This window comes from Purpureocillium lilacinum (genome assembly GCF_023168085.1).
Source record: "Purpureocillium lilacinum CBS 284.36 DNA, scaffold_4, whole genome shotgun sequence".
NCBI lineage: Eukaryota > Fungi > Ascomycota > Sordariomycetes > Hypocreales > Ophiocordycipitaceae > Purpureocillium > Purpureocillium lilacinum.
In genome coordinates this window covers 963,371-987,452 of record NW_027072114.1, presented here as the reverse complement: position 1 = coordinate 987,452, position 24,082 = coordinate 963,371, and the positions used below count along the sequence as shown (strand labels likewise).

The 24,082-nt window shown below is 63.4% G+C and overlaps 6 protein-coding genes across 6 annotated transcripts; 2 read left to right on the top strand and 4 right to left on the bottom strand.

Moving 5' to 3' along the window:
- Positions 1–2,139: 2,139 nt before the first annotated feature.
- PLICBS_005511 (uncharacterized protein) lies at positions 2,140–2,595 on the bottom strand (the record flags this gene model as incomplete). The annotated part of the gene is made up of 3 exons (XM_018319187.1): positions 2,140–2,170; positions 2,263–2,362; positions 2,481–2,595. The coding sequence occupies 3 exons, from the start codon at positions 2,593–2,595 to the stop codon at positions 2,140–2,142; spliced, it is 246 nt and encodes an 81-aa protein (XP_018181661.1).
- Positions 2,596–4,485: 1,890 nt separating this feature from the next.
- Positions 4,486–5,224, bottom strand: PLICBS_005510 (uncharacterized protein; the record flags this gene model as incomplete). The annotated part of the gene is made up of 3 exons (XM_065600741.1): positions 4,486–4,583; positions 4,657–4,931; positions 5,028–5,224. The coding sequence occupies 3 exons, from the start codon at positions 5,222–5,224 to the stop codon at positions 4,486–4,488; spliced, it is 570 nt and encodes a 189-aa protein (XP_065456813.1).
- A 2,319-nt stretch (positions 5,225–7,543) lies between these two features.
- Positions 7,544–8,853, bottom strand: PLICBS_005509 (arginase, catabolizes arginine to ornithine and urea; the record flags this gene model as incomplete). Its single annotated transcript, XM_018319185.1, has 3 exons — positions 7,544–7,853; positions 7,937–8,520; positions 8,770–8,853. 3 exons carry the CDS (start codon positions 8,851–8,853, stop codon positions 7,544–7,546), a joined length of 978 nt encoding a protein of 325 aa, XP_018181659.1.
- A 3,990-nt stretch (positions 8,854–12,843) lies between these two features.
- Positions 12,844–14,004, bottom strand: PLICBS_005508 (uncharacterized protein; the record flags this gene model as incomplete). The annotated part of the gene is made up of 1 exon (XM_018319184.2): positions 12,844–14,004. The coding sequence occupies one exon, from the start codon at positions 14,002–14,004 to the stop codon at positions 12,844–12,846; it is 1,161 nt and encodes a 386-aa protein (XP_018181658.2).
- A 4,175-nt stretch (positions 14,005–18,179) lies between these two features.
- On the top strand, positions 18,180–20,463 carry PLICBS_005507 (transcription initiation factor TFIID subunit 12; the record flags this gene model as incomplete). Its single annotated transcript, XM_018319183.2, has 2 exons — positions 18,180–20,144; positions 20,206–20,463. 2 exons carry the CDS (start codon positions 18,180–18,182, stop codon positions 20,461–20,463), a joined length of 2,223 nt encoding a protein of 740 aa, XP_018181657.2.
- A 1,592-nt stretch (positions 20,464–22,055) lies between these two features.
- Positions 22,056–23,965, top strand: PLICBS_005506 (26S proteasome non-ATPase regulatory subunit; the record flags this gene model as incomplete). Its single annotated transcript, XM_018319182.2, has 3 exons — positions 22,056–22,323; positions 22,428–23,752; positions 23,822–23,965. The coding sequence occupies 3 exons, from the start codon at positions 22,056–22,058 to the stop codon at positions 23,963–23,965; spliced, it is 1,737 nt and encodes a 578-aa protein (XP_018181656.1).
- Between the last annotated feature and the right edge of the window lie 117 nt (positions 23,966–24,082).

Sequence of the window (24,082 nt, the reverse complement as noted above, 5' to 3'; positions counted from 1 at the left end):
GGAATTGGTGTAAGTACCGCTCTCGCTTCTGGCTTTGACACATGATGTGATGCAGAGGCTGAGGACTTGAACGTGTACGGGACAGGTTTTGGCAGCGACGGGCGCCTACGTCTTGTTAAATTTTGGCACCACCGTCTACGCCTACTTGAGCTGGTCCCTTTCCAATGCCAAGACTAACGCCTTTGATAACGTCGTTCGGCTCCGCCCAAGATGGCATTGGACCGCCCTGTCTCGTTCAAAGCGTCGGCGGGCGTATGAACATGTCCTCGAAATGCTGATTCCTCAGCACTTTTGCAGCTTCATGGCACAGGTCGTTTGGGCTTGCGTGGTTCGTTACCACGTAGACCCTGACCATGGCCCTACATTATTCGCATATCACATGGCCACTTGTAGCATTCTACTCTCTGCAGTCGCCTTCCTGCTTACCGCGGGGTTCCTTGGTAAGAGTGGTCTGAAACGGAACCCCATGAGACACGTGCAAGTGAGCGTCACCCTAGCAGTGGTCGTCTTTACAACGTACCAATATCTGGCGACGCAATCAAGGCTCTTGGAAGTCGCGGGCGGGCTACACGTGGGAATACGCGAAGCACTGGACGGCGGCTTGGAAGGCGACGTTGAAGAGCTTGGAGATACCCAGCAACAACAGGGCAAGTGCTGGGCTCGAGCGACTGTCATCACCCACGCGACTGGCGTTTACCTCAAGGTTGTGTCGGAGCTCTATATGCCCGGGCACGGGACTGTGACGACGGCGGCCGACTCTCGTTCCGGCTGGCCCCTGGATCACAGCGCGAACCCGACACCGGTTGCCGATGGCGCAGTGGCGCGGGCCAGAGGCGGAGTCGCGGAGGCTCGAGAACCTCCCAGCTGGAAGCAGAGGCTTTGGCCGCCCTCGTTCGTGGCGCAATATGCGTTCCTCTTGAGCGCCGTGGTCGAGGAGGCATGCTCATCGTTCTTCGCCAGGATCATGGTGGCTGTATTCAGCATGCTCCTATGGGCTACTCAGCTGGTCCTCTACCCGTTCATCCCTGGGGTCGAGCCGAACGACCACCGCGAGCCGGCAATCAGTAAAGCCATGAGTCTTGGCCAGATCAGCGCGTTGGTCTTTCTACTCGACCCGCTGCTCGTCATCCTGAACAGTGCCATAGGTAACACGTACCGTCATCCTCCGAATGGCCTCATCCCGCTAAGTGCACGAACAGGAGCATGGAGGACGAGGAACGTGCCGAACGATTCATCAGTCGAGTTGCGCAGCTGGCCGGACGCCGGCCGCCCCGGCCCCGAACATCCCCGGGGGGCCCCCTTGCCACGACCCGCTCCATGTCGCATCGACTCCAGGTCGACATCGCCGATACCCGCCCCAGACGAGATCCGAGTCGGGGAGAGCGCGTACGAGGCTTGCTTGAGAGACCACTTCGCAGCGACCGTCATCATCTCGTGGGTGGCGGCTGTCGTCGTCCTCGCCGTGGCTCTGGCCGCTCCTATACTGCTCGCGGCATTCTTGAACGGAAACGCGCAACTCGGACGGGACGGACGCACCGTGGACGACATGCTCGACGAGGAACAGTGGCGGTCCATAATGCTCGCCTACTTTGTTTTTTCGACGACGGGGCTGGGGCTGTTTCTGTTGAGGACGATGCTGGGTCTCTGGGCAACGTGGAGGCGGCGGATGCGTGCACTTGGGAGGTCGCGAGGGTGACGCCCGCGTCTAGGCCCAGCACCGCCGACGCTGATTGGGAAAGGGAGAAAGGAGGCTTGGCGGGTTGCCAGTGGTTTGGCGGTCGGGGTTCGTGGTTGGAGTGACGCACTGAGCGCGCTGTGCTGCGCTCGCGTGCCAAGTCCAAGTTGCGCCGTGTACATGTCGGATGGGCAATGCGTGCAGGCTGGTAGATGTGTCGTTGTACATTCAGATAGAACAGGCTCAAGGTTTTGATTTGCTACTCTGCCCTCACAGCATGAACGGCATGTCGTCCAACGCCCACGATGTGGACTCGCCAGGCTGACTGGCAGTGCGCATTGAACGAAGTAGACAAGACGGAATTGACGTGGTATCTAGTAGTAACCATCACCCGGGCAGGCGCGCTCCCGGCTCTGTTCCCGGACCCTGCATTCATCCTCCCGCCTCACAACGTGACTTGCGCTCTAGTTGGAGATCTTGGGGTCGACCTTGCTCCTGCGCCGCTGTTAGCCGCCTCCGCCGCTGCCAGTGCGCCCAAAGTCATCCAACAATCGCGCAGCGGGATTCCACCAGAGGGCAAAACTCACCCGGTGGCCTTTTCGTAGGCGCTGCGGCCGCCGTCGGTAATCTTCTCCTGCTGCTCGCGGCTGATGTTGTGGCCGGACTTGGACGACGCAAAGGCAAAGGCTAGCAGACGCGTGTATCAGCCCCTCTGCCGCCGCTGGCCAGAGTCCCCGTTTCGACGCGCATGGCGCAACCGGGCGTCTCGGTGTTGCTCGGCGTCAATGGGTCAAACGTCACTCACCCTTGTCGACGTAGTCCTCCTTTTGGCCCTCGCCGCCCTGGGCAGCCTGCTGGTCCTTGTTCTGGCCCGAGGAGGAGCCCTTGATGCCCTCGGCGGCCTTCTTGACGAAATCCATGGCGACGGTGGGTGGGGGGAATATAGAGTAGATGAGCTGGGCTGTGAGTGATGAATGCGGCTGGGTCGATCGTTCGGAAAGGCGAGCAGACCAGGGGGCACGGGGCAGACGGCAAGCCGTCCAGCTTATATACTCGTCTGGCGCTTCCCGCGCGCCACCAGAGCGTCCCCCCTCGTCTGCTCCTCGAGCCTCCTGCAATGGGATGGGCAGTGGGCGGCACACACTTCCATCCCCCCAAGCCCCCATCGTCCGTTTGCCCATGGCATCATGCACGCGCTAGCCAACACCAGGCTGCCTCCTCCCCTCCTCCACCCAACCCCAACCTTGCGAAGCTGGCCCCTCTGGCAGCAGTGGAAGCTCCAAGCCCGTTCCCAGCAGGCGAGCTTGTTGGAGCTGCCCCTCCCCCACCCGGCCAGCGCCCGAATCGGCGAGGCCGTCCCACCACCACCCACCTCACCGGGCCTGACGAGCTGCTGCAACCCGCCGCTCGTTGTGGCCGGCCCCAGGACTGGAAGCTGAGGCCAGCCGCGCTACGTCATGCATGGCCGCCATTCCCTGCCTCGCTGAGCAAGCTGCCCGCCGCGCCCTCGTCCGCGTCGATGGCATCTCGCCATCTCCACAGGCTGCCGCCCGGACGCCCATTGCCTTTGCGAGGCACCCAAGCCAAGAAGCTTATCGGCCGGCCGCGCATCCCCAGCAATGGAATGGCGCCGCGAGCCTGCCGATATTCCCGGCCGCGGAGGGGGGGGGGGGGGGGGGGGGGGGGGGGGCTCTCCCGCCCAGGACCCAGTTGTATGAGCTCACAGGGAGCCATCTTGCATCACCGATCGACACCAGACGGGGCGTCGCGCGCGAGAGAGCAGCCCAGCGTCCAGGCACTTGGCGATTCGCGTCCGCCAGCTTCTTGTTCCGCCGCGTTAATTACCTGCCTAGCCTTGCCGGCGGCCGAAGCTCTGACGCCGTCCCTCATCGCGGAGGGGGCCATCGAACGGCCTCGCAGTGCGCGACGCTCAGTGGCATCAGCAACACAGCGCGCGCGCTCGATCGAAGCCTGAGCACAACTGCCCCTCATCGTCGGCGAGGCGGGGCTTGTTGGCTTGGCTTCGTCAGGGACCGTCGCCGCGCTGCCCGCACGCAGCTAGACATGGGGGGGCGGCGCAAACTCAAACTGGCCTGCCCAGCTGAAAGGGACGCGCAGCCCGCCAACCGCCCGCGTGCCTGGTTGGGCGCCATCTCGCCAACTGCCAAGGCTAATAGTACTAACACCGTGACGAACCCGCTCGGTATTAGCCTGGCCGCCCCTCGTCCGAGCTCCAAGCTGCCGGGCCCGGCACGAGGGGCATCTCCCAGGGGCGATAGGCTAGGCACGAATCTTCACGACGGCACAGCGTCCAAGCGCGTCTACCCGTTGAGGCCGCCTGCGTGTTGCGCCGGGTCATGCATCGGCCGCCAAAAGAAGCAGTCACGGCGGCGGTCCGGCCAGTCTCTCTCAACGGCAGCAGCCAGGTTCTTGTCATAAGAATCATCAGTTCGATGGGCTCAATTCTCAATGCCAACACGCTCCTCGCATACAATACAGTCGAAGCGCTCGCTCTGTCCTGTTGGACCAGGTTCCGACCAACCCAAACGCCGCATTTTTGCACCAGACATGACCTCGTTCGCCTCTCGGACGGCCTCGAGCGCCCATGGCGTGCCCCTCGAGGCTCTATCCAAGACGATGAAAGTAAATGGGAGAATTATACAGGGATGATGGCGGCATGGCGTTTGCCGACAATGCAGGCATCGCTGTCCCGCAAGGGACGCGCCGGAGCCCATCCGAACGCCGTGCCGCAGGCAAGCCGCTTGCGAATTGTGGCCGCCCCGGGCAGACATCCAAACCTGCGACGCGCGTCAAGAGTCGACAAAGACCTGGTACGCCATGATCATGACCCAGACGAGGAATATCGAGCCCGTCAGCGCCATGGCAAACACCAAATGCCACGACTGGCCTGTCGAACCCCAAACGTCAGCAACAGCCAGGCAGGGCGCGCCAGAAAGGCACGCGGCGCATCCTCGACTTACATATGTTCCTCTGCTGCATCCACGCCAGCGTCTCGATGCTCAGGCCCCGCGGGTCCTGGTTGAACACCTGCAGGTTGCAGTTGCTCTGCACCGAGCCGTTGGGCCCCCACAGCTGCATCGACACCACTACCAGCCCGACGAGCCACATGATGAAGAGCATAAACGCCCCGATCATGACAATGGCCGGCAGCAGGCGCCGGTTGGCGATGAGCCAGAATATCCCCGCGATGAAAAGAATCGCGAGCCCGCCGACCGTGATGTAGTAGGGAAAGTACCTGTGCGAGGGCCCGGTCAGCAAGCCATGCCAGTCCCCGGGCAGCCGTCTGCAGACAGGCTCTCGCCGTGTAGGCGGACGGGGGAGGGAGTCCTACCACGGCACCGGCAGCTCCAGCTGCACCTGCATTTGTATAAACGTGGAAAAGACGCCGACGATGCTCGCCGACGCCAGCAGCATGACAAAGATCCAAAAGTTGAGCTGCCACGGCGGCCAGTTGTACGTGCGGATGTGGCTGACGACCCGTCGGTTGTAGCCGACGGAGCTGCCGCTCAGGTACGACGAGACGGCCATGCTGCCGCCGTATCTGCTCTGTCCGTCTGTCTCGTTGGTTTCGATTCGGGCGTCCGCACGCCGTACTGTTTGATGTGTTCTATATCGCAGCGGCTCGTTTGTTTTTGCGAATCAGTCGTCGTCAATCGTGACGAATCGTGTCGCGTAGGCCCAATCGAGTCGTCCGCGATGCTCCGTCGTCTGCGTCGAGATGCTGCCCAATGGTTCCAGACGCTCGAACCGGACAGCTCCTGTATTGCGCGTGTCCTCGCCGTGTCGCGTCAACAACGCCCGCCTCCTCGTGGTTGCTGTGTGTCGCGGCGACAATGGCCCCAAGCAAACGCGGGCGACGGGGTCGATGTTATAAAGCAGACCACTCGAGGGCAGCCCGCGCGATTGGCCCGCGCCGCAGAGGCAGGGGGGCCAATGGGGACCTCCGAATAGTAGTCGACAGACAGTCGCTCGGTTGTAGATAGGCAGGGCCAAACACCCGACACTTGGAGCCCTGCGAACTCAAGTGCCCAATGCACGGGTTGCTGTGCCTGCGGTGCGGCCACCCCTCAGGTCGGGCGGAGGGCGGGCTGGGCTGGCGCTGGCTGGCGGCGGCGGGATTGGCGGGCGGACCAATGCGCTGTGCTGCGCTGCACTGTCGCTGCACTGTCGGCGCTGCTGGGTCGCAAATGCGCGCCCAAGTTCGGGCCCCCGTCGAGTCTCAAGCCCAAGGCCCCACTGGTGGTGCGCTGTCTGCTCCACGGCGGCGCGGTGGAACCACCCACCGGCACAAGCACGAGGCGAGGCCAGGCACCGTACAGTACTTAACTACCTCCAGTACCCAAAAGGCGCGACGACGAATTGGATCGGCGTTGCCAACGTCAAGGGGATATCGTCCGGCAGCGAGGGCTCGTCTGGCGTCGCTGGGCCGCGCTGGTCATTGTCGTCGACGCCCCCCGTCGTCGCCCTCCGTCTGTACCTGGTACTGTCTGGCTCCGCCGTGCGGGCTGCGACTCGACCGCCTGCGTTGTTGTTGGCTGCGTGGCCTTGGGGGGGTGAGTCAGAGTCAAACAGACGGCTCGGCTGCGGGTTGGGCCGCCGTCACGGGCGCGTCGTCGTCAGGTGCTTGCCTGCTTTGCTGGCTTGCTTGTCGCCGCCAGGGCTCCTCGTGGGAGAAGCGGCCGGAGGGGGATGGGGTGAGATTGGGGTGGGCGGTGGCGGGGGCCTGCGTGTTTCTGCTGTCAAAGGCGTGGAGGTGTCGCGATTTCGACTGCGAGCGCACGGCGCAACCCAAGGTTCAGGTGTGCTGGTGGATGTTGTTGTTGGGTGGGTGGTGTTGTCGCGCGGTTGCTAGGTGCCCGGGTGCCGGGACACGCAACCGCGGGCGTTGCCGCTGGAGCTGGATGGAGCTTCCAGCCACCTGCACGGGCGGGCTCCCATCCGTCGCCCGCCAGTGGCCCAGCGCACGGCGGGTGGGTTCGCAGTGCTACTTAGCCGCCGCCGCCCGACGGGAGCTGGCCAGTCACCACCACGACCAACATGCCGCGGAGGCTGGGCTGCTGGGCCGTGCTGCGGCGCATCAGGGGGCCCACCCGGAGCCGGAAGGGACCGCCGCTGGCACGACGCAGCGAACAACTCGGGCAGCTGGGGTGCGAAGCTCCGCCATGCACGTCGGGCGCTCGCCCCGGGTCGTCGCCGAGACATTCGATCGAGTCCTGGACTTTACCGTCTGCCTTCTCCCCTCCACGGGTACCGACTTTGCACGTCCAGCAGTACGCACTCCTTTGCAGAATCGGAGCAAAGACCGTGAAACGTGACTGGGTTGCTGTCGGAAGCTCCTGCGCCGCGGGCCGGACGCCAGCAACGTGGATGCGGAAACGGAGCTGAAGCCGGTTGGCCCCCCGGCACTGTCGCCGATGCGATGAGGCGGCGATCCGGCAGGGGGTCCGTCTGTCCCACCGCTTTCAAGTCGTTGCGGTGAAGGCCGTGGCAGGGCCGGTTGGGCGTCGAGAGGCGGGGCCGTTCGGTCAAGGCCCCCCCCCCCCGGGTCCGTGATGCACGACGCAGCCGAAACACAAAAACCCCCGGTCGCGGACTTTGTCTTGGTCACGACAAAACTCTTCACCGCATGTTGCAATTTTCCATGTCAAGGAGCCTCGAGTCTCCGAATTCAAAGACAACTTCTAGGAGTATCTGAACCTGCATTGCCATGCAACGAACCCATTCCCATTCCCGGCTGACCGTGAAACCCCATTTAAACACGCCGTCCCGTCGGCGCCAGGCCCAGCCCGAGCCCTTGGTATCCGCAGCGTCAATTCGTCATCCGTCACCGCGCGCACCTACACGTCTCTACAGCAGCGTGTCGCCGAGGGCGCACCGCACGAGCGAGCAGCCCGCGCGGACCGTCTCCTGGGCGCCGGCCTCGGTGGCCGCGAGCGCCGGGTTCACCTCGACCAGGTCGATGGCGACCAGCTGGCCCGTCTGGTGGACGCACTCGCAAATGTAGTCGCCCTCGCGCAGGGTCAGGCCGCCGCGGACGGGCGTGCCGGTGCTGGGCGCCCACATGGGGTCGAGGGCGTCGACGTCAAACGACAGGTGGACGGGGGTGTCGCTGCCGATGTGGGCGAGGGCCATTTCCATGACGCGGCCGATGCCGTGGCTGCGTCGCGCAATCGTTAGCCGCGGAACGTCTCCTCAACTGGCGCAACGTAGTAAAAGCGAACGGGCGGGTGCTTTGCTCACCGGTCGACGTCAAACATGGAAAAGGCCTTGATGCCATGCTCCCGCAGGATGCGCTTCTCGGCGGCGTCGACGTCGCGCAGGCCAATGTAGACGAGCTTCTTGACGCTCAGGCGCATGTCGTCGGTGATCCAGCCAAAGTACTCGTCCTTGTCGTCGCGGGCCAGCCCCGTGGCAAAGGCCAGCGGCATGCCGTGGATGTTGCCGCTGTCGCTGTCCTCGGGCCGGTTGATGTCGGCGTGGGCGTCGACCCAGATGACGGCGATCTCGCGGTTGAGGCGCTCGCGGATGGCCTTGGCCGAGCCCGTGATGGTGCCGATGGCGACGCTGTGGTCGCCGCCCAGCGTCAGCACCAGGCGGCCCTCCTTGGCGTGCTCGTAGACCTGCGACTGCAGCTTCCTGTTGACGGCCGAGACGTTGCGCGGGTTCTTCATGCCGCGGTAGTCGGGGTCCTGCTCGGGCGCGAGGTCCTTGTAGACGTTGACCTGCGTGTCGCCGTGGATCTTGTAGCCGAGCTCATTGCTGATCTCGCTGAGGAGGCCCGACTCGATGAGGGCGGCGGGACCGGCGTCGACACCGGCCTTGGGCTGCGGAGGGGGTTTCCGTCGTCAGCATTGATTGACTGCGCGAGTGTTTGTGGGGTGGTGGCCGCCGCCGCCAGATTGAAGCTGTCGCGGCGGCGCGCGCGCGCATGGAGGGGCACCCGTCAGATGGAGGGGCAGCGAGCGCGAGCGACTGCAGGGGTTGTCGCGGCGGCGATCTGCGCGACGCACGGCAGCACGACCCCCCAACAGCCCCAACAGCCACCGGCGTCGGCTCGGGGTTTGCTTGCTCACCTGTCCTCCAGAGAAGCCCACGGCGACGATGCCGAGCTCGTCCGGCTTGGCGAGGAACTTGCTCTCGACGGCGCTGGTGTTCATGGCGGCGGATGCGATGTTGCAGCACGGTTTCTGCGTGGGAAAGAGGGATTGTTATTTTTTTTCGGTGTTTTCTTGGTGCTCAAGTTATTGCTGTCGTCGGCCCTTTTTTTTCTTTCGACAGCGAGGATGACGCAGGGGTCTTGGCTCTGGAAGATGCCGAGGGAAGCTAGCAGAGGGCCGCTGGACAGCCTATCACGCTCGCTGTAGCGGGGGAAGTGTGGGTGCAGGTGGTATAAGGTAGGGAGGTGACGGGAAACAAAAAAACCTTGGGCACGGATCAAGACCAAAAAACTTGAGTGCACGAACGGGATGGCGGGGGGGAGGACCGCCGGTATAAATAACCTCAGGGAACGGGCACGCAGTCCACGAAGACGAAAGAGCGGGGAGGAGGGGTGTCAAGGGGGGGAAGCGAGCAACGACGACCAAATAACTGACTCGGGAGGGCGGGCGGCCAGCTGTTTCTCTCTCGCTCTCACTCCCATATCACCAAGGCGGAAATGCTACGCGACTGGGGCCCGGGCTCCGTGAGAACGCCCAGACATACGAGCCCGGGAGGAGCACGGGAAGCAGGCTATACTCCTAAGTGCAGGTACAGGAGAAGATCGTGGCTAGCGGTGCCAAGGGCTCGCCGTGCGCGGGCGTGCAAAGCGCGCAAAACGCACCAGGCATGGCCAGGGGAGGAGGGGGGGGAGGGGGGGGGAGAAGCGGCGCGGCGTCCGGCGGAGGGCCGTATGACCGAATTTTTTGGCTTTTTCTCCCCGGAGTGTCACTTAACGGTCTGTTTCTCTCCGGAGTGTCACTTAACGGCATGGCCTCAGTTTTTATCGGCCGCCCGCCCGCGCGCCGCCGCCGCATTTTATTTCTCGCAGTCGGATTCCCAGGACAAGCTGCCCACACCCGCCCGGCCAACGAGAGGCCGCCGTTGCGTGATGCCTGGCCGCGCCGGGCCCGCCGGGGCGAGTGCGAGGGCGAGGGCGTTCCCAGTTCCGCGTCTGGCTGCGCGGGTGTCGCGGCGCCCCGTGGTGGTGGTGAAGCACTTGAAGATGGTGGTGGTGGTCAGGGAGGGAGGCACGGGGATCCCCCTTCTCGCAGAAGCAGGGAGGAAGGAGGGAGAATCTCCCCCTCTCGTGGAATGGGCAGGGCACGGCAGCAGCAGCAGCAGGAGCAGCAGAGTCGACAATGATGCTGCCGTGCATGTTCGTCTGCCCGGGCAGCTCCTCCGGCGCCGTCTGCCACCTCACGGGCGTCCCGCTTCCAGATGCGGCCAAGAGCCCCAGGGCGCATCGCCGTCACGGCCTCCGACTTGCTCTGGCGTCTTGGCCCCCCTCCGGGGTCGCATCCAGGGCCCGACAGGCGCGGCCGGGTAGGTCTGCGAGTCGGCGGCGGCACTGTATTTAATTAGCATCGACGCACCGCAAACGCCTGGTACCGAGACGGGGTCGAGGCTCGGGGGATCGGTCCAGCGCCGACGGACGGGCACAACTGCGCAGCACAGCGGTACGCCACATTTCGCATCGGAAACCCATTGCACGCCAGTCGGCTGCGTCTCGCCGCGTGACACGCTGACCACTGCAAAGCCCGTCAGCGTCGGGATTGCGCGCATCCTCAGCCCTGCGCCGGAACGAGTGCTGCACGTACGTCAGTCCGGCAGAGGTTCTGCCGCGAGATAAGGGCACCTAGGTAGGTAAGCTCAGCGGGCACCGACCACCTCTCGCACCGCCATTCGCCATCGCCCTTGGCCAGCCGACCGCTACCTCACTAAAGGTAGGTTCTCACTGCCTGCAACGATCCCCCGTCTTCGCTGCAACCCGCCATCCCGTCCCCTGACCTGGCCTGACCTGCGGCGTCCAGCGCCCGGGCGCCGCCCACGAGCAGCCCGCCGGGGGCATGGATCCCGTCCGACCCGACCCCATCCGTCGGTGCGAGCGGAATCAACTTTAGGGGAAGCCAGCGCCGAGAAGGGCCCCCTCCCCCCCCTTGTCCCGCCGCCATTGATGCCCCGCCGCCGGCCCTGTCTCGACTCAGCGAAACCTGGAACCCCATCGTCGTCATCGCGTCCTCCCCCGGCGGTGGTCATGCGTCGCTCCCGAAAGCCGGCGCTACCCACCAACACGCCCCGGCCAAGCCCCAGGCTGGATGCCGTACCGGCTTTCCTTCTGGGTCCTGTTAGGTAATTGTGCAAGCCCCCGGTGTTGCTGGAGTCGGGGCCGTCCGAGGCCCTGCAACATCTGGACGTGCAGTGAGAGGGGATGCCTGGGACGAATACCCAAGTCATAGCCTTGGCAGTAGCACGAGGAGATGATCGCAGCTGCATGTTCGCATCATGAAGCGTGACTTTGGAGAGATTGATATTCCGTCATCCGCGCCGTCTGACACTCGTGGAGCACACATGATGTCGGTGCAGTAAGCGTCGCCTCCATGTCGAGGCTCGCTCGCTGAGCAACGTGCAGCCAGGGTGTAGGGCCGCATCCTCCACATCCACCCCTTCTACCACATGGACGCCATCGTCTTCCAGTCTCTGAGCGGACAGCCCATCGTCATTCCCAGTCAAAGAAGCCCAACAACCACTCACAACCTGCCCCGTAGCGTCGCTGGAATGGTTCCCATCCTGACTACATACGAGCATCCGTACGTGTCCCGATGCAACGCAACAGCTCGGGCTCTGATACTCACCCCTCTTGCGACTCCTACGTTCGTTGCAACTTGCACCCTGCGCCGAGGCCGCACATCACTGACACATGCATGCATTTGGCCCGACCTCCCTACATATACGCTTCCAGACCTCCCACCTACCCTCTTGGCCATCCACACTGCAACCCCCAGCTTCATCTCCCAAGGCCGCGAGCGAGACCCTCCCGACACTGCAGCCCACGGCCGGCCCCCGCGTCGACATTGTCGCCTCGATGGGCTCATCGTGACGTTTCCGCCGTGTCACCCTCTGTCCATGCAAACGACTGTTCTCGAACCGCGTGACAAGTTGGCCGCGGCGCCCTCCCGGGCAGTCAGCAGCGTCTCGCGGGCGGTCGTGGCGAGCCAGAGTCCATGTCCGCAGCACCGACCCGGGCCTTCTCGGAGCCGAAGAGCACTAGGTACGTATTATGTACCTGGATCGCACTCTCGAACCGGCGGGCGGGCCTAGTCGATCGAGACCAACGGCGATGGGGCATCCTCGGTCGTTGTTTGTGGAGCCTCGGTGCGTGATTAACAGGATCTGATAAGACAAGAACCCGAGCCGTTATTGTTGCCGCGCCGGCTCTCTTGGCATTCTTCTCTGCCGGCGGAGTCAAGAGTAATAATACGTACATCTGCTCGTGCAAGACAGAGGTCTACTTGTATTAATGCCGACACAAACATGATAACGGTGTGCCACTGTGCCTGAACGATGCTTCCAACGAACGAGCACTATCATGTACGCAATGCGGTTTAACAGCGGCGTCGGTTCAAAACGCATAAAGCAACGTTCTATGTCGGTCTATCGCACGATCCAAAAGCAAGCTACGAGAGATCTCACAGGCGCCCGTCGCCGGCATGTTGCTGCAGTCGACTGGGCGCCCGCCCCACGCCTCCAACTAACTAGTCGTCGAGAAAAGTACTATGTGCAACAGCGTCAAGCCAAAAAGCAGTGGTCTATCAGGTATCGCGACGAAAGAGACAGCCGGCCCGCCCCTCCCCTTCCGTAGCACAAGCGAGGTAGCGCCGCCCTTGCGTCGGCGCGTCTATAAGATGCCGCCATCCTCCCAAAACCGCTCCCGTACGCACACACCGTCAAAAGCATTTCTTTTTTGTTCAATGTCAATGTCAACGTCAATGCCAATGTCATGTCATGTCATGTCATGGTCCCGACACCTCGAGAATCGCGGGGCCTGTCGGCGGAAATGAAAATGTCAAGAGGGGGGCGACAGGATTTGCTCGCCGCCCCCATGTGCGCAAACAGTCATGTCTTCGTCGTCGGCGTGCGTTTCGTCATCAAGTCGTTTGCTCCCTCCCCTTTCAGCTCGTCGACTCCACCTCCATAATCTCCATGGTGTAGTAGGGCAGCTCCCGCGCGAGCGAGTTCACCGCCGCGTAGCCGTCGTCGTCCTCGCTCGAGTCGGGCTCCTCGAGCTCGTCGATGCGCGGCTCCGGCGGGTCTTGGAACAGCAGGCTCCCGCGGTGCAGCCGCTTGCGCATGCGCCGCGCGCTGGAGCCCACGTCGTTGACGTCGAGCGGGCCGTCGTCGTTGTCCGAGTCGCTGCTCAGCTCGCTGTGCGTGCGCTTGCCGAAGCTGCTCGACATGCTCACCCTGCGGAACCGCCGCAGCTCCTGCCGTCGCTGATAAAAGGCCTCTTCGTCGTCCTCGGGCGGGCTGGTGCTCTCGTCGTCCGACGCCTCGTTGCTGCAGTTGAGGTTGCGCAGGTTCTGCATCATGCCCTTGTCGAGGTCCTTGTGGCGGGACCTCGACCGGCTGCGGTTCGACTCGATCTCGGTCGGGTGCAGCACGTCCAGCCCCTCGCATTCACTGTCCATCGGGTCAATGTCCTCGATGATGAAGTCGCACTCTACCGTGGTGCGCGAAACGTATATGGGCCCGTGGGCGACCGAGTCGTCTGCGTCCGAGCTCGACTCTGACGCCGACGGGGCAGACTGCGATCTCCTGTCTGACCGCCGCGCCGGCTCGTCGTCTGAGTCGCCGTCGCCCTCGGAATCGTCCGACCCGGAGTCGTCTCCGTCGTCCGCCTCATCCGAAGAAGCGGCGTCGGAAGCGGCGTCGGCGCCGGGCGAGTTCGCCAAGCTATGGGACTCGATACCCTGCTCCGGCAGCTCAATGTCCGAGTCAGAGTCCTCGGCAGCCGCGTCGGACGAGCTCGAGGACGAGGCCGAAGACCTGGGGCTCAATTGGGGCGGGCCGACCCTGGGCCGGTAGCTGAACTGGTGGCCGTTGCCGACGGGCTTGATGTTGGGATCCTGGGCCAGCGGACGCGAGAAGCGGTAAAAGGCCGCCTGCTGGAGCGGGTTCTTGCGGGCCAGCAGCGGCGACGCCATGGGCGTGTCTGGTGGCGACGTTGGGTCGCCGGTGGTGGCGCCGTGAGGACGGAGTCCGTCCCAGCTAAGTTTGAGATCCGCTGGTGTGGACGGGCCGCGCCGGCCAGGGCCGCTTTTGAGCTTGGCCATTGGGACGGTGAGTCGCCCAACTAAGAAATAGTTGGGCCAGCCACTCGCGGGCGAGTCGCTAATGACAAGCGTAAAACGTATGTGTGCGTGTGTGTGTGTGTCTGTGTGCGCGTGCAAATGGAGTGGAGTTGCTCCCGTTGCCGCTGCTCGACTCGTTCGTCACCTGTCTCTGCCCGGCTCGCCGGGGCAAAGGAGGAAAAAGTAACGAGTCGCAAGAAACGTATTGGAATTGGAGAGTCGGACTCTCCCAGGTCTGTCTGCAGCAACAGGCGGTGATCCTATCAGAGACGAAGCCGCCTGCAGCGTGTGGGGTAAAAAGAGCGGAAGGGCAGGGCGCAAAAAAAGAGCGCTGAGGTGCGTGTGTGCGGGGGAGTTGGACTGGATGGAGGGATGCGTGGTGTGTGCTGGCACAATGCAGATGGGAAGCGGCAGGGCATCGGACGATGCGACGCACAGCCGGGGGGCCTTTTGCTCGATCAACCCAAAGCCGTGGGTGCCGCGTCGACGAGGCGACTGAGACGGAGAGAAGAGTCGGGTCGTAACGCGCTCTGCGGGTTGCCAGCAGGTCAAGAGGGCAGTGTCCAGGACGGTCAGGGAGTCAGAACCCAAAGGAGAAACCTCCAGCAAGGAGACGAAGATATTCTGCTAGCGTTTGGGGTCATGATAAACTTGGGCGGAGCTGCTGCTGCTGCTGCTGCGGATGATACGGCGGCCGTGGATCGCCAGCAACTTGCCGTCCGACGTCTGCGTCTCGTTTGAGGCGTGGTGCTGGAGACGAGCCTCGGGAGACGTTGCGGATGGGGTCTCTCGTGAGAAGGGGAGAGTGAAGGAGACAGGCGAGAGAGAGGACGGATGAGGCGATCGAGGAAGAAGGTGGTGGAAGACGGACGGGCGGCGGCGCGGCGGCGGCGGCGGCAGGCGGCTGACTTGGTGCAGGCCCGAGGTGGATGGATGGATGGATGGATGGCAATATGCAAGAAAAGACGGTGGTTTGTCAGAGATCTGCGGCCCGCTGCGCTGCGTCGCGCTCCGCGCAGGTTCTGGCTGCGTGCGTGTCCAAGCCGACGCTGGCTGGCGTGCTGATGTGCTGCTGCTGCTCGACGGGACCGTTTGCCCGTCACGTCGCGGTCGACCGCAGCGCTCGGACAGCGCTGTGTCGGGCAAGAAAGAAGAAAGGACGACAACGGCGACGAAGCCGGCGATACGGGGAGATCAATGCACGGGGGGAGGAGCCGAGACTCGTTTGCCTCGCGTCTCGGTTGCGCCGTGACGGCGGCGCACGTGTAAGAATAGCTATACTCGGTGGCAGGCCAGGCTCAAGCGTCAATGCTGAGACGTCGATCCGCCGAGCACAAACTCGTGAAAGAGACGGCTGAATGGCGACTGTCAGTCAGGTAGCCGCCTAGCTGATGCGTCGCGAGCGCCGCGTGTCGGCGACGGGAGCGCAGCAACAATGCGACTCGGCCTCGGGCGTTTAGACTGTTTCAGACACTCTGCCGGATCGCTCGAATGCGCTCAATGCGGCAGACGCACGGCCAAGACCCGGGTCTCGCTGTCAGCACGCCCAACCAGGCACCGGACGCACAAAGAAGCAAGCACGCAAGGAAGCAAGCAACGGCGGCGGCGGCGGGTTCGCTGGCAGCCGGGCGGGATGGGGTGTTGGTGACTTGGTAGGCCCGCGCGTTGCAACAGCCGAGGCAGCAGTGGTCGTCAGCGACCGGGACGGGACGAGACGAGGCGCGCGCGGCGTTGCTGTCGTCGTCGCTCGCTGTCCGTGGCGGCGCTGTTCGGGGCGTGGTTATGGTGCGGTGTGGCGTGCCGTGGTGGTTGCCAACGCCTGGTGGGCAAGGACTATGGATTTGGCACTCTGCGAGTCTGTGGATGGTGGTGTGGTGATATAATTGTGCGGCCTGGCGGCGGTGGCTCGAGATCGCAGCCGACTCCAGATCGCAACCTGCTGGTCTGGAATCCGGGATGGCAGCTGGTGGTGGTGGTGTGCTCGGCTGTCAGCCAGATCAACGACTGAAGGGAAACTAAATTTGGGCCTCGTCGCTCCGGGCAGGCAAAACCTGAGGCGTGGTGGTGAGTGGCTGTCGCGGAGAATTGGGATGCATCCATCAAGCGCCTCGTCCCTCGACATGGCCCTCCGTGACTCGCCGGGAGCTGCGGCACCGTCCGTCTTATACCTCTGCCACGCACATGCGGCGTCATCGATAAGCTCGCATACGAGCCCTCGCCGGCGACAAGACATGTCACGATTACCAGCCAGAGCGGCTGCCACCAACGACGACAACGCCGCAGCCCCCCCCCCCAGTGCACCACCACCACCACCACCACCACCACCATTCCTCCAGCTGCAACTGCGGGCGAGCCGCCCATCGCGACGGCGCGCCGTGCGCATTCAGGCAGGGAGAAGCCGACCGAGCTGGTAGGAAAAGAACCGCCCTGGCTCGCCCCGACACTCGCTTCCCGGTTCACCTACGTACTCCCCGCAGGGCGTCTGCTCCATCCCTTCATGTTGGGCATCAACGCTCCGGCCCACGAGGCCCTCTGGACCCTTTTCCATGCAGTGCCCCCCCAACCCGCTCATTAGAAAGCCCGTCTCGCCCTCCAGTAATAACGCATCCTGGCAAAAGAGTCATCCGCAATCTGCGACCGGAAAATTTTTCGATGCCATGTTTTGGCTGGGCTCAAATCGCGCGCGTCGAGCTGCCCCGGATGGCATGCCGCGCAGAGTCGCAGACGGCCTCTCATCAACGTCGCTCCCAGAGTCCCCAGTGCCCTGCACGTCCGCCCCTCGTGCGGCATGAGCCAAGGCTTCCCAGAGACTGCCAGTCAGAGCTCAACTCAGCCCGTTATAAAGAGACTCAGCCCTGCACTGCATTTGTGACCAAGTCGGCCGGTAGCTAAAGCTGCATTCGAGGTCCTTGTCTGCGCTGTTGTCAAGTCAGCCATGCTCTGCCTGAAGTCTCTTCCGTACCAGGCACTTCATTGTGATGTGAAACGTAACCTCGAAGAGGAAGGTGGGCGGGCATCCCCCTGGTATATGCGCAGACAAGGATTGCCGTCTGCCATGTGCGCGTACTGGTGGGATGGTTCACTGTTGTCCAGCAATACCAAGCGGCTTGGGCCGCGGAACAAGTAGAGACGCAACGTTCCTCGTCGATCAGGCACAAATGGCTGGTGAGCTGCGTACTACCTTGTACGCTGCGCCTATTCTTATGAGGTTCTTCTACTTTCGCCTTGCCCTGGGCTCGCCGGTCTACATGTGCTGGTGCAGTATTATGACGGTGCTGAGGACACAGGGTGAACGCGAACCAGGGCCATACACGCTTGACGGCTTCCTCGATACCCCTGGAAGCAGATGCACATCCAACGTGGCCCACGCCGACAAATGCCGTGCAGCAATATGTGTCATGTGTTCCGCAGCAGCTCCAGTTTCGATTTAGTTTCTAGAAGTTGGGACAAGGACGACTGAGGTACAAAGTGAGCATCAGGCCAGCAATGCTAGCATTTACAGCTCACATTGGTATTTATTGCTTTCCTGTCTTGAATCAGCAGGGGAGAGTCGTGTCAAAAACACCTTCACCAACGTGTTAATCTGCTCAATGTCAACAACATGCAGTCGTCGAGCAGTCCCCATTTTCATACGGCCCAATTGAGCATTTTGACTCACATCGAGCCACAATAAAGAGAGCCCACCAGCGTAACATCACACAGATGTTCCTGAGATGACAAACAACGTCAGCATGCTCGCTTCTTCCAAGCTGGGTTGTCACCAGATTGGAGGAATCCGCGTTATAGGGTAGGCAGAATTGATGCTGGTCTACCTTGACGTTTCTCTGTTAGTCATCAGACCTTTTGGCTGCCTGCCAGGGGCCGTAGATTTTCCGGGTCCTGTGCCGCGACTCCAGGCCCATGCACAACAACCCTCCCCCGTCGACGGCGCAATCAACGACGTCGACGACTCCATCTCACGCGACCCTCGGCTCAGCAAACCGTTGCGCGACAACCCAGCGCACCCTGTATACCCCCCTTGGTCGCGTCGACATCCTCTTATACGGGTGCTAGCCAGTCTAGTGCTCGTCTACGGCCGTCGCTATCCAGCTGCAATTGCCTGCCGGCCATCCTTAACCTTTGCGTCCATTCACCTGCGGATTCGTCAACCGCCCATCATGAATCCCGCCCAGGGCCAGCAAGGCCAGCCGCAAGGCCAGCCTGGCGCGGCTCCACCACAGCAGCAGCAGCAACAGCCGCAGCGGCCCGCGATGTATCAACCGCAGCAGATCAGGAATCTGCCCATGCTGAGCGAGGACGAGAAGAACAAATACGAGCAAGGCCTGAGGGGGCTGTGGAACAAGGCCAACAGCTCCCCGGCCGGGAGCGCCGACCAGAACGCCGCCAGGATGAAGATCATCGAGTTCTCCCGGATGCTGATATCGAAGATCCAGCAGCGTCGCCAGGCTCAGCAGCACCAGCAGCAGCAACACATCGCCCAGCCGGGCCAGCAGCAGCAGCAACCGGGCCAAACACCTGTCCGGCCGCCGTCGGCGCCGCAGCAGCCACAACAGCAGCAGCAGCAGCCGCGTCCCCAGCCGCCACAGGTACAGCCAGCCCAACAGCAACAGGCACAAGCACAGGCTCAGGCCCAGGCCCAGGCGCAGTCCCAAGCCCAGCAGCAGCAGCAAGTGAAACAGGATCAGTCTGCGGCGGCGAATGCCAACGCTGGCCAGAGCGGAGGCACCGCGGCCGCGGCTCCCACCCCGGCGCAGGCTGCAGCTGCCCCTGCGAATGCCGCCCCGGTCCCCGCGCAGCGATTAAAGTTTCCCGACCACATTTTGCAACACATGAATAAGCTAAACATCCGAACGCCGCCAAGCTTGGCAGGGAAGTCGCCGGCAGACATAGCCAAGTGGACGGAGGAAATGAAGGAGAGATACGGACGAGCGCTGTGGACCATGGAGAGCGGTAAAACCAAAATGGGCCAAATCGAGAAGCATATCAAGGACAGAGCCGCCTCGAACAACCCTCTGAAGGAGGAGGAGGTCCGGCAGCTGCAGCAGCGCAAGGAGCAGCAGGCCAAGCTCTATACGGATGCACTCAAGTGGGTGGACAGCTTCAGGAAATCTCAAGAGGCTCTCCAGGCCAATGCCCAAGGAGGCCAGAGCGGTGCTGCGGGAGCTGCCGCGGTTCCTGCCGGACAACAAGGGGTCGCCGCCCAGGCTACGCCGACAGGTGCAGCCCCAAACAGGCCCCAGCCGCCGCACCAAGGAGCCGCTGGGACGCCCGCGAATGCCGCGCTCGAGGCAGCGAAGAATCAACAACAGATGAATGCCGCAAACCGAGCCTCCCCAGCCAACGGAGCTCCCGCGCCACCGCAGGCGCAGGGCCAGCCCCGGCCCGCGCCCCCAAATGCTGCCCAGCCTGCCCAGCAGCAGCAGCAGCAAGGTCAACCGCAGGCACAGAAGACGGAGCAGGCGCACCCGCCTCCCGTGAACACTGCCCTGGCGTCGACGATGGCTGCGCAGGCGCAAGCGCAGGCACAGGCACAGGCGCAGGCGCAAACGCCCGGGTCGCAGCCGCAAGGAGCTACGCGAGTTCAGACGCCGCAGTCGTCGACACCAGTCACGGCCGCCGGGCCGACGCGAGCGCTCAGTCACTCTGCCGCCATGTCGCTCGCAAACCAGAGAGCCGCCGGAGGCACTCCGGGCAGCGCGCCTGTTCAAGGCCAGCAGCAGCAGCAGCAGCCTGGAGTCGGCACGCCGACCTCCGGGACTGGACCTATGAATGCCAGCGCCGTGCAGCAACAAGGCCACCCCCACGCACACCCAACGCAACAAGCAGGCATCCAAGCCAAGATGCCGATCCCCAAGCAGCTCCCCGAGAAGGCCACGGCCGTTCCCCAGGGCGTGACCCTGGGAGGCGGAGTCAGCGCGGGGCGACCTACCATGTCGCAGGGAACGGGCACGCTCGGCGGCGTGATGAACCAGCCGCCCGTGGCTCGCGTCCCGGCCTACAACCACGACGCCGAAGGCGATCACGTCCTCAGCAAGAAGAAGCTCGACGAGCTGGTCCGACAGGTTTGCGGGGGAACGGGCGAGGGCCAAGAGGGCAACCTCTTGTCTCCCGATGTTGAAGAGGTATAACGCGCTCCTCTTCCCCAGGTGATTCCAGACGGTTACTGACATGTCCTCGCAACAGAACATCCTCAACATGGCCGACTCGTTCGTGGACAACGTGCTCCACTCGGCCTGCCGCAACGCCAAAGAGCGCGGCTCCAAGGTGCTGGAGATTCGCGACATCCAGCTGATCCTGGAGCGCACGTACAACATCCGTGTCCCGGGCTACTCTTCGGATGAGCTTCGCACGGTGCGCAAGGTGCAGCCGTCGCCGGGCTGGATTGCAAAGATGAGCGCCGTGCAGGCGGCTAAGGTGATGCCGGGCAAGGGAGAGCTCTAAAGCAGGATCTGGCCATGCGATTGTGTTTTTGGGGGCGGCGTTGACGGATGGCTTCGGGACGGTTTGCCATGCAGAACATGACCCGATGACAAGTCGGAGACTGGCGTTTGGAGCGGGACTTGAGAGCCCAACTCGTTTTGAGGTTCTACGACAACGGGTGGGACGGCGTTGAGGCTGTTCTAGATTGGCAGAGGCGAGTCACTAGGGAGTCTACGAAGCCGACGTTGATTTTGAGATGTCGAGAAGCGTGCGTGCCTTTGACTGGTCACCCTGGGAGACGTTGTTTTGCACGTTGGCTGGCAAAAGTATCGAGAGCGGCAGCGCTGCACCAACAACATGCCTTGTAGATGCGTAGGTGAGATGCTGTACCGAGGCTAGCGGCGTCCAGATGCGCATTGATTGCGGCTTGTGTCTGTGGCCTGCATGAGGTGCCCAAAGCCAGGCACGCGGGCATCTCGTGACGAAGGCGGTAGTGGCGCGCGTGGTGCTGCGCACCTGACGATGCCTGATGGGCGGCCGGGGCGCTGGCGATTGGCGACGGGACTCACCGCACCGCTCGACTTGTCGCGGCGGGATTGGGCGTCTGGACGATAATAAAGCGCGGCCGATGCCCGCCGGCAGCCGGTGAAGATGTGTATACGCGAGGGACGGGTGAGTGACGACGACGCCGACGACGGATGCGGCCCCGAGACGAGACGACGTTGCTGCCCTCGCGCGCAGCACTACCTACAGTTGCGGACCCAAAGTTTGGCCAACGGCTGGGGCCCACGATTTGTTACCTGGCGGCGACGACCTGAGGCACTGGCTCATCGCTGCATGTGAGAGCCTGCCTTACTAACGGCGCTGCTGCGTGGTGCTGATAAGCGCCCCTCGTCACGGCCTCGAGCCCAAACAGCGGGCCTCTGTCGCTGCGAATGTGCTGCTGCTGGCCGTGCCTCCTCGGGCGCTTCAGGCGGCGGCCGCAGGCAACAGGGTCGACAACGTCACTCTGTCGTGGGCCCACCCTCAGGTCGCTCAGCTGCTGTTGCTGGCCACTGGCTGAGCCCGCGTCGCCGCCCAGGTCGCCTCCCGGCGCTCCGTTGGGACGCGGTACGTGGCAGGTACACCGCGGCACGTGCGACCCGCCGCCACGCGCAAGGTACCTCGCCCGTGCAGCGTCCCAGCTGGCCCGTGCTCCGCGACGCCAAGGTGCTTCCGGTTCTCAATCTGAGCTCGAACCTTCCCTGCACCTCTTCCTCCAAGGCGTCCACCCGACATCAGCATCAGCATCACCACCACCACCACCACCAGACGTCCAGCACTCGCGGCAGGACCACCCATCGCACGCCTCCCTCGCACCTCCACGGCCGCCGTCTCCTCGCGTTTCCTGCACCCGGCACCCGCCGTCCCCATCCTGCCGAGCGGGCTGCCCCTGGAGCGAGCGGGCCACGCAGACGCACCAGCAGCAGCAGCGCCAGCACGCGGCCGCACGCGCGATCGGACCGGATCGCCACGGAAGCCTCTTCTGTCATCCCCATCACCCGCAACCGCCCTCATCATCAACGCATCCCCGTCACTCCTCCTCCGTCGACCCGCACATCCTTCAGGCCGCCATGCCCGGCAAAACGCCCCAGAGCAACGGCAACGAGCCCGTCGAGAACGGCGTTAGGAACACCGATGTCGAGATGAAGGACGCAAAGAACAAGGGCAAGAAGGGCGCCAAGGACGCCGACGACGAGATGACCGTCGTCGTCCCGCCCTCCAAGGCCTCGAAGCAGCCGCACAAGTCCCAAGACGGCGACGGCGACGTGTCCATGACCGAGGGCGACGCTGCCGACGGCGGCGAGGTCAAGGTCGACCCGGTGGTGCAGACTGTCACAGGTAAGCGACGTCGCCCGCGCCATCCACCATTGTCCCACGGCTGCGCGGCAGGCCGTGCGAGCCGAGTGCGGATGACGCTGACACTCAATTCCTCCATTCTGCAGACATCAAGAGCAACTTTGCCTTACTAGACCGCGCCGTTGCCCTCTTCGACGCCAGGTTTTCGCTGCGAGCCCTGCGATCCATCTCCGTCATCCGCAAGCGGTTGACGCCCGACATCATCGGCCAGGCCATTGTCGACACCTTCCCCGCCACCGTCACGTCCGGCAACATCGCCAAGAACCTCTTGGTCGCCATTGGGCGCGAGAGCATGCCGCTGGGCCGCCAGGCGGGTCCCGAGATGGAGGTGGACAGCGACAACAAGCCCGCAAAGAACGGCGCCAAGAAGGAGGCCAAGGACATCATCCCCGAAATTGACATCTTCCTCGGCATCCTGATCCAGGTGTACCTGTTCGACAGCAAGGCCTACAGCAAGGGCGCCGAGTTCTCGCAGTACCTGTCGGAGCGCATCCAGGCCCTCAACCGCCGAACGCTCGACTCCCTCTCTGCCAAGGTGTACTTTTACTACTCCCTCTTTTGCGAGCACATTGCGCCGCTGCCGCCGTCTCCCGAGTCGCCCATCGTCGCGCTCCGGCCGACGCTGCTCGCGGCCCTGCGGACCGCCGTCCTGCGCAAGGACATTGACACGCAGGCCTCGGTCATTGTCCTGCTCCTCCGAAACTACCTCTTGACGTCGCACATCAGCCAGGCCGACCTGCTCGTCTCCCACACCCAGTTCCCCGAGAACGCCGTCAACAACCAGGTGGCGCGATTCCTATACTACCTGGGGCGGATCCGGGCGATCCAGCTGCGATATACCGAGGCGCACGAGCACCTCACGGCGGCCACCCGCAAGGCCCCGTCGAGCAGCTGCGCCGTGGGCTTCTCGCAGACGGCGACCAAGCTCCTCATGGTCGTCGAGCTGCTGATGGGCGACATCCCCGACCGCGCCACGTTCCGCCTGCCGTCGCTGGAGGACGCGCTGCACCCGTACTTTTTGCTGGTGCAGGCCGTCCGCGTGGGCAACCTGGAGGACTTTGAGACGACGATTGCCGACCACGCCGACACGTTCCGACGGGACGGCACCTACTCGCTCATCCTGCGCCTGCGGCAGAACGTCATCAAGACGGGCATCCGCATGATGTCCCTGTCCTACTCGCGCATCTCGCTGCGGGACATTTGCATCCGCCTGCATCTCGGCAGCGAGGAGTCGGCCGAGTACATTGTGGCCAAGGCCATTAGAGATGGCGTGATCGAGGCCACGCTGGACAGGGAGCGGGGCTTCATGAAGAGCAAGGAGGTGGGCGACGTGTACGCCACAAGAGAACCCGGCGAGGCCTTTCACGACCGCATCCGCGCGTGTCTCGCGCTGCACGACGAGAGCGTCAAGGTATGACGATGCAGAGCTGTCGCTTCCCCCCCCCCCCCCCCCCCGACATGTGCTAACTAGTGTGCCTAGGCTATGCGTTTCCCCATGAACCAGCATCGCCTCGAGCTCAAGAATGCGCAAGAGGCGCGCGAGCGCGAGCGTGAAATGGCCAAGGAGATCCAGGAGGGCGACCTGGACGAGGACGACCTCGGGGGTGACTTCGAGGGCATGTAAGGACTTGTTTGTGTTAGTATCCCGCTACGACGACATTACCACATCGACAGCAACATTGGACGCTTCTTTCGGGGGCAGACTTGTGTATACATGTCGGCATATTGCCACCGGTGCGAG